At 47.9% G+C, this 9451-nt stretch overlaps 1 protein-coding gene across 1 annotated transcript in view; it reads right to left on the reverse strand.

The window, feature by feature from the left end:
* Nucleotides 1-7079, reverse strand: part of LOC105567851 — a 106863-nt gene extending 99784 nt beyond the window's left edge. Inside the window, exon 1 of the mRNA XM_012023066.1 lies at nt 4710-7079. Coding sequence (XP_011878456.1) covers nt 4710-6113 — 1404 coding nt within the window. The 5' untranslated portion in view covers nt 6114-7079. The remainder of the gene's footprint in view (nt 1-4709) is intronic.
* Nucleotides 7080-9451: the final 2372 nt, after the last annotated feature.

The following is a 9451-nucleotide window of genomic DNA, read 5'->3' on the forward strand; positions in this document are numbered from 1 at the left end:
GGATGGAGCCGGTCTGGAGGCGCGAGGAACGGATGGATCGAAAGAAGGAACGCCGAAAGAGCTTTGCATAAACAGCGCTTCCGCGAAGTTCATCGACTGTTTACCGAGGGGCAGAAAGGTTGTTGAAACGTATCTCCCTCCTCCCGCTGGGGATCGAGAGGCTGCTATGCATCCATAGAGTCCTCCGGATGTAACATGCGCCGGGGTGAAATACGAGGATGACTCGCCTAGAAAAACTGACGGGGAATATGCCAGTGTTTAGTCTGTAATCATTGAGGGCGTAATTATCGCTTGTTCGTGCGTATGTAAGATGTTAAATGTAGATTTTATTTATATGTACGTTGATTGAAGCCTGAAAATACTTTCGAAACGACCGCATATTGAAATGTGATCGTCAGCTCGACATATTGTTCCTTTTTCGAACGATACAACTATCTGAACGATCGTGTACAACGAAGCGTCTATTTATATTTTGCAAAAAGTGCATCGGTGAGAGATAAAACGTACGTAAACGCGGGAGATTTATCTTGAATGAATTGAACTCTCGATTCGGAGAACGACGCATTCGAGCTTAAACTTGTAGTGCTCGTCCTCTTCATAGACAGTGTACGACGATCATCGTGTAAAGTTTCACGCGACTTTATGAATGACGCTTGATTTTCCCGAAGCTGCAGAATCCTAAGAAACGGACGGGACTAAGATGCGTTTACCAGCATATTAACGTTCGGATAAGATCGATACTTTTGCGTTGCACAAGATATTGTCGCTAAGAGATAGGTCAATTGCGGATTAACCTAGCGTCGCTAGATAGACGTGCGAAACGATAAAGGAAACGCTGGATTAGCGATTAAGGTCTGACCGACGTGTTCGCGTGCCATTAGTGACAAAGAACAATGGCAACGATAATCTACAAGACCTTTTGAACGTCCAATGTCAACATTGTGATCTAAAAACCAGTATGCTGATCTATCGGGACGTGAAATTGGAATTGCTAATCTATCGGGATGTGAAATAACCGATATCTCTATCATTGCTTCCTATTCTTGAAACGTACGTCGATACGTTACCACGTTCCTTGGCGTTTGAAGATGCGTATTGCGAATAAATATCGTTCCGAGCCATTTATCCGGAGAGGAACTAACGTAATGGGATTAAACGCCAGTCGGTTCCGCACAAATCGCGAGCATGTGCGGCTTTTGAGGATGCGCAGTAAACCGGAACGCGAGTAAAAAGTGTAACGAGAAAATTGAAGATTTCTTTCAAGTCGCCGCCGTGCGAAGCGTCGAATTATTCGCGTGTAATTTAATTTTACCGTGTGCGAACGCTAATTGAATGCTCCCTCGTCAGATATGTGGGTCACCGAGATTAATCATCGGCTAAATATGCAAGGTCCGACTGTAACTCCGCACGTACGTCTCCCTGCCATATTGCGGTTCAATGAAATTTGCGGTCGTTTAAACCGAAGACCTCCGACGGGCCCGATCGGGCCGGTGGAGGGTTCTCTTTGATCGTTCGGCATCGGTACACGTGAATTTACGGCGGAAAACCACGAATGGGCAACGTGCACGCGGTGGAATTGCTCAATTATCCCGGCGCGGCAATCCCGCTCTGGCCGGCATGCAGAAGCCGATGGTACGTGGCGAGTTTACCTTTGTAAATTGGCGCAAAAAAGGCAAAGCACGATCGCGACGACAGCCGCCGTGGACGTGCAGCCGTCGTTTTGCTTGTCGGGGCCGCCGTCGCTGCGAGCCACCGCGAAATTAAGGTGCACGCATCTCGCGTTCTCGTTTGACGCCGGGGCGCACAAGGCTCGGGGCGATGAGCTCGTTGTCGAAAGGTTCTTCTGAAGTAACGAATTCATTTTTCCGCCTATATTCATTCTGCACGTGCTGCGGTGGATTTTTGCCCCTTGGAATACACCGCGATGTTACCTATTCGTGCAATTGCTCGCACGATAGTTCTCGGTTCGTGCAGCGATACAAGCGACTTGTAAAATTATTTAGAAACCTCCTCTGCCACGGCATTCCGCGCTCGGTAAACAAATTTCCCGAACCGTTGGTGCATTGGTCTTCTGTTGACGATGTAAGCTGCGCTGAAGCCTGGCAGACGATTGGCGCCTAGCGGGCGGCGATTTCCGAGGTCAGTCCTGCGAACGTTAATTCGAGAAGTTTTGACGCGAATGAGATGAGAAGTTTTGCCGGACGCTGCTGGTTCGCATTGCCAAGGTCAATCTAATCTTGGCCCTGTGTAGGTGAGGGGAATCACCGACGTCGCGCGCAGATACGTCGGTCATTAATAACGTTGAGCATCCACAGATAGAGCGCATCTAAAGCAATTCTCGGAAGCAGCACTTGAACAATCTTGAGGAGCCGCGAAATGAGTTTGGCAACGTGCGCCGATGACAATTAACATTGTGCTCGGGGCTTTTAATTCGCGGAATGTCTCATTAAATTGCCCTGAAATTGGGAATAAATTAAAATTCCACGTGTGATCAATTTAATAATTTATTTTCATTAATAATAATTTATTACTTAAATGTGTACAAATAATTATTTATTGTAGATTGTCGGATATTGTTGCAAAGTGAAATTTATGAAATATATCGCTGACAATTGTAATTTTATAAATGTAACATTACGTGAAAAATTAAACGAGCAAAAGGCGTTCGCGTGGGACACTGACGTATGAAACTGAACGTCGTTTACGAAGCGAAGTGACTTGTGACGAGAGTGACAGTGTTGCAACTGTGGCGGGCAGGTGTCTCACGTCGTTTTGTGCAATATGACGGTTGTCAAGATTCGAAATGATGTTCCGAGGCAAGTCGGCGCTATCTTCGGCGCCGATGCCCCCCCGTGAAAGTTAATCTCGAGTTCGGCAGCGCGGAACGAGCAATCTCGGATCTGGCCCATGTGAATCACGTGAATGACGGACAAATCTAACGCGCTGCCCCGCCGATCTTAAGGGCCCGAGCAGAATGGCTGTCTTATACCCTTAAGACAGCCTTAAGACAATGTTTTATGTTTTAAGCCTTTGTCTTGAGGTAACGCACAATAAGGACAAGACAGCCATTCTGGTCAGGCCCTAAGCTGGAAACACATGGGGAAAACACTTGGGTAGTAAAACTTAAGACTTAACAATTTCAACCAATCGGAATTAATGGCTGCTTACGCTCTTGACTCTCATTTCCCTTAAATCTTACGTTTCACTGCTAGTTCCGCTCGGGACGCCGAGCAGTTCACACGTCTTCTAACCAAAGAGAAATTCTTTTATATTCGGGGGTTGCATCAGTCGATTGAATCACCCCGCGCGTGGTCTGGTAACTGGCCCCTACCTTGTATTCATTTATTATCGACATTGCACGATTACCAGCTTGCCGCTTCGCGGCTCAAGTCTATTGTTTAGTTTTGGCCCAGTTGGACTCGACAGGAGAACCGGAGTCATCCATATTACAAGAAAAAAAAAGAAGTTTCACTGCTTAAGTTTTGTCGTGTGTTCGGGTCTTTACTACGCTCCGCCGGCGTAGCGATCGATTCCTGTTCTTACGCTCGCCAGGCTCGCGTTGCGCAATCCAGCGCGTTGACGAAATTAGTTTTAACAGTAAACGCGGACGGGCCGATACAAATAGCGCCTGTCCGGAGTAAATCTTTTCGCCGGCCTCGTCGTCACGATAAATCATTGTTTATTACAGTCCGTTATTTTCGGTATGACACTCTTCGGAGACACGCTCCGAAACAAATTGCTGGCAGAAGGCACGGGGACGTGTCGCATCCTATAATTCCGCGCTGTCCACCTCGGGCCGGCCGAATGAGAACGCAAATCGCGATGTGAGCGAACTCGCGCAAAATGATAGCACTGTAAATTAGCGGCGATCACCGAGTATCTGATCGTACCTTCGGCGAGGAATTACGCTCGGGATCACCGGTACGTATCCGGAGAGAGACGGAAGATCATTGATCGCCGAGATCGTCGATAGATCCGCGAGGGTTCCCCGGGTACAGTTACAGAACGGTCTCTCGCGCGCCACGTGCTCTTCCCTGGGCGTTTCATGCGAGCGTAGCGCGCGGCGTATTCGCGAAGGGGGAAAAAGCATCGAATAGATCGGGCCTCACGTGTGCGAACGTACGTGGCTCGCCGAGCCCTTGACTCGATCTTAATCTCCAACCGCGGTAACGTCGATCCGGGGAGAACTCGACGGTAACTGACTTTACGGCTTCCGCGACGGCATCGGATGCATGCGAAGGTGCTCTTTCATTCGTCCTGCGATTTCTTGGAAATCGAATTGCAACCGAGCTCCGCAGTTGATCCGTCTCCGGCATCGTGACGCAACGATACTCGATCGAGCGACAACAATTTTCTGTCGTCGATTAACGCAATTTTTTAAACGTAAACTCATTTCGAGCGAGAACAATCGCTGGCAATACAATTAATTGCTATAATTTTGCGTTGGGTTGAACATTGTAACGCGGTATATTTAATTGGATATATTTACATTTTAAAGTTCGACGCGAATTACATGTGCCGCCGCTGCATGTCGTGCCGGCGATTGTTAAATAATTTCCTGTTGTTGTCGCGGTTGCGCAATCTCTTCACGCTGCGCCGTGATTAGCAACACGAGGAGTAACGATACGAAAAAAAAACTCTGCCGTTTTCTCGCTTCATTGGCCGCGAGAGACTTGAGAAATCAATTTTTCTCAATGATTGTTACTTACCGTATTGTTGACATCCGCCTGCATGGTCGAGTCGTCCTCGATACCAGCTTTGACGAGATCGTCTTCCTTTTCGTTATCCGGGCTGTTCAGGTACTCGTCGTAATCCTGTTCGAGGCTCTTGGTCTTAGTCTGGGTATCGGCGATCTTTCCCTCCTGCCGATCGTGGCCCTTGACCGCTTCGCCGACCGTGTTCCTCGAGGGCTTGTGTCCGGTGGATTTGACGGTCGAGTTCTCTGCGGTTCGTTTATTTACGGAATAATTGGACGTGGTACTAGCGGCATGCGGTGCGTTCAGGAGATCCAGCGGCCTAGAGACGTTTCTTGGTTCGTACTTGAAATTTTTGTAGCCGTCGCGCTTGACGTGCTTATTCGTCTCGGTGTTCCTGTAATCTCTCTTGACAGTGGTCTTCGGAGTGGTCGGATCGTCGGACGTGAGCCTGCGGATGATTTCATCGTAGGTTTTCAAGGGTGGCTTCGTCTCGCTCTTGTAGAAATCGTTATCGAGCTCATCCTTCCCGTTGTCTTCGTTCCTGTCGTCGGCGATATCCTTCCAGATATCGTCCTCGTCCTCGTCCTTATCGTCCTCCTCGAGTCCGCCGTGATCCTCGTAATCCTCGTCCTCCTCCGTTTTACGGTCGTCCTTCGCGAAATGGTATTTCGCGTCCGAGGAATTGGACCTTCTTCTCCAGTCGTCCGTTCGTTTCGTCACGTCGACACGATCGACACCCTCGCGATCCTCCAAGCGATGTCTTCTCGCACCGTAATAACTGTTCATCTTGCTCCTCCAATCTCTCCTGGAGGGCGGCGTGTGTCGCCTGGAATCCCTCCACCGTTCGTGGTGCTTATCCGTCTCGCCGTTTCCGTATCTTTGCGGCCACTCATAATCGTAATTCTCCTCCGTGTCGTCATCGTAGTCCGACACGTCGCGGTTGCGCGAATATGCGGGCCTGTAGTAGGTCCTGCCGGGTCTGTACCGGTGATTTCTCGTATTATACCGCGGTGAGATCCTACGCCTGTCGTTGTCCTCGTCGTACCAGCCGCTTCCATACCCGCCGTTATGATATCTCGACGGATAGCGCGGCTCAAACATCCGACTGTGATAACTCTTTTGCGCGGATCGATGATGCGGCGACCTGGGATAATCGTAATACGATCGCGCCTCGTAGTCGTCCTCGTCGATCGGATCCTCGGAGTCCCCGTCGTACTCGTAGTCCACCTCCTGCCAGGATTTCCTGTCGAGCTCGTGATGACCTCTTCGATTCGAGGATTCGTGCCTGTGCCTGTGTCGGTGTTTCGCCTCCGTTGTCGTCGCGTCCTCGCGCTGATGGTACCGGCACTCGACCACGAAGAGGCCGTAGGCTATCAGCAGGCCCAGCAACAGTAGCAGCCTCCTGTCGCGCGTCATTTCGTCTGCGCAGCACCGTTCCTCTCAAGTCACCTTACATCATCACGGGCCACGTGACACGTGCGGCTTTCGCGCGCTCGCACCTGTCGATCACCTCTCGATACCTCGCCGGTCGCGTGTCCCTCAGCGACGCATCGAGCCGGCTCGATTGTCGAGCAGCAGCAACAGCACTCGTGATGATCGATGTTGCGTCGATCATTCCATCGATCGAACTGAAGCGGCACGCCGCGGCGCCGCACCTATTCGAATTCGACGGTTCCTGCTGACCGGTCGATAATTCTACCCGGGAACCGTCGATCTTCCCTGATCACAGACGCGTTTCTGCTTCTCGTTTCTCTCTAAATTTGACCGCACGTCGCGGCGACGTCGCGGCCAGGTTGCAGTGACCACGTGGTGACCGCGGAACTTGAAACGGCGGGGCGATCGCGAGCGCGACTCCTCTTGGCGCGGCTCGAGTGCAATCGGCGACCACTGTGAAACCCTTGCCCGTCACTAATTACATTCTATCACCTGAATGTCACAAAAAATATCGGGATTCGTTCGCGAGGACAATTCGTGGCAACGTTATCTCGCGCCCTGCCGCTCCGCGTTTCACAAGTTGCCGGTGATTTTAAGTAAGAATCTACCCTCTTGATCTTTTCGAAGTTATCAATCGTCTGTGCTTGAGCCGAGAGTCCGCGACTCACACCAGCTACGTTCACTATGTCCCAGTTTATTCAACTGTCTCCGCGATTTTTTTTTTAATTCACCAATTTATTATCTCGGAATATTTTTTGCAAGAAAACATCCCCTAAACGATAGCCTACGTCCGTGCCATCCGACGATTTCCGACGACCTCGGAGTGCAGTGTCACCGGGTTCCTTCGAGGGGGGTGGTTTGCCTAAGCCGGGCACGGGCGATTCGGTGGGGCCCGGAGGAGGACACGACGCGTTCACGCCGAATCGTATCGCGGACAGAATGTCGCGGGCGACTGAGGCCAGCCGGAGCAGCCGGCGGCCTGCCTGAGAGATCGCGGAACGCAACGCGCATGCGTGCGAGCGATATTCGCCCCCACTGCCCCCCTCGTGCCGCATCGGCGGTGGTACCCCCCGGTCGCCGTCGCCTCCTTCGCCCCTTCGTCCTTCGCCTTTACCTCCGCAAGAAACCTCTGTGCACGGTGTTTCACGGACTCGGCGATGATGCACCGTGAAACAATAGGCATTCGGCTACGGGAAGGGGAGAGAGGGGTCCGAGACAAGTCCGCGGACGCGATGGGCCGCATCTCCGCCGGACGTACTGCGAAGGGGTACGAAGGAGAACGTACCCCTTAAAAAGTCATCACTTCCGATTACTCGAGGAAATTGGTTCTTTTCGACAGTTTCGACAGAGAAGTGTGGCATGGCGGAATCTCTGGGGATTCGGGAATAAATAAAATAAAATCAGTCTCACCGATAATAAGCTTTTTATTGACATATTCAACGCCAAATGTATTTTACATGAACTTTCGTTCCAATTGAATTATTTTATATTGAACAGGACAACGAAACATTTAATTTATAGTAGTAAATTTATTATAGCATTAAACTGCGCAAAACTCTACGTGACATATTTGTTTGACTATCATGATAGTCACCGGTGACCATCATAGCGGTAAATGTATTAACTGTATACGAACGGATAAATTGAGACTTATTTGGTTATTTGAACAGTTGAGGCCTCTTTTCCGCGATGTCGATTGGTTTTCTCGAAGCGCGCGGTGTGCTTCCCTTCTCTTTTAAATTCATAGTGAATAAAGATTTACAATTTAGAAATATACATTTATATACACCAACTATTGAGGTAAAATCTCTAATCTGAGTAATTAGAATTGAAGTAACAACGATTTTTGTTCCGAAACATTTTCTCGATTGAACGGAATTAATCGCTAATTTAATCGATATCAAGTCCGCAGAATGATACGCAAAACGTAGCAACAGTCACGGAACAAAGTAATGTACAATAAAATATTAAGTACGGAATTTTCCATTGCGTAGGCAGGCCAACGAATTCTCAACGTTTTTTTGTTGTTTTTCACTCGGCGCGGTATCGTGCGACGTTACGCGGGCCATAGTTTACCTGAAGGTCGCCGCGGTATCACTCGCTCGCCGAACGTCGAGCCGGCAGGCTGTAGCGAGAGTCGCTCCGTGCTTGGTATTATTTTTGTGTTAACGGTTTCCACAACTCGATCGCGATAAATGTAAGGATAAAACGCCTATTGATTTGCACACCTTTATCAGTGACAAGTGACGTTCCTCGATCAATTATTAATTTTCTATAAGTTGTAATGAGAAACGAATTGCATGTTGAGGCGACGGCTCTTTATCAACGCACACACAGATGTTTCACGAGACCAACTCATCTGAAATATGAAGGTAAACCGTGGTACTTTGTCGCGGTTACATCTCGTTTACGCACCGCGCTTTTAATTATCTATCGATTTCGTATAATCTGTTTCATTTTCGGGAAAAGAGAAATTTGTACGACTTCGGCATTCGCGCTGTAATTTTTCGCAACTCGAACGGGCAGGAAGTAAAGAAAGTCGCTTATTGCACATCGCATATTGCTCGCGTTGCGTTTTATATCGGCAAATCAAAAGTGTTTTATCCATTATCCTATTCTTCCGAATCAAAAATGCAAGTTGTTAGTTTGAGTAATTTGTATGATAGAAAGTCACGCGATATTTGTTAATAATATTTCGTGCGTTTCGCGGTATTTCACATCGCGTACGGGAGTGTCCGAAATTTTACGCAATCGGTGATTTTCGCGAGTGATTTGTGTGAGTGCCACAAGGAAATCTGAGAGGAGGAGGAGGCTAAGGAGGCATCGGGCAACGACGGAGAAATGGTGAGGTAAGTGTCTTACATTCTTATGTTATTTGCTACTTGTATAAAATAAAGCATCTGTTCTATGTTTTTATTTTATTTATTCAAATGATTCGGACGAAGATTCGAATAAGTGTTAGAGACAAAACCATACGTATAAAATTTTGTTAGTCTATATTTAAAAGGAAGACTTTTTTTGAGTGTTGTATAATTATTGTAATAAATACCTATTTTGCAAAATATAAAATATAAAAAATATTTATTAAAATAAGTTCGATTTAACATAATTATTCTATAATAATTATATACTTATTTGTATTTTTACAGTTTAACGATGTACAACTCTGCTGTTGCGAATCGTATCAGTGAGTGATAAATTACTTATTATGTTTAATTGACGTTGCGCATACAATTACTTCTTTGGATGTATAGAAATTCTTAAAAATATACAAGCTCAACTGCAAACTGCTCGCGCGAAGCGCGCGTTTTGACATCTCT

This window comes from Vollenhovia emeryi, unplaced genomic scaffold (genome assembly GCF_000949405.1).
Source record: "Vollenhovia emeryi isolate VEMERY1.0 unplaced genomic scaffold, V.emery_V1.0 DF939133.1, whole genome shotgun sequence".
NCBI lineage: Eukaryota > Metazoa > Arthropoda > Insecta > Hymenoptera > Formicidae > Vollenhovia > Vollenhovia emeryi.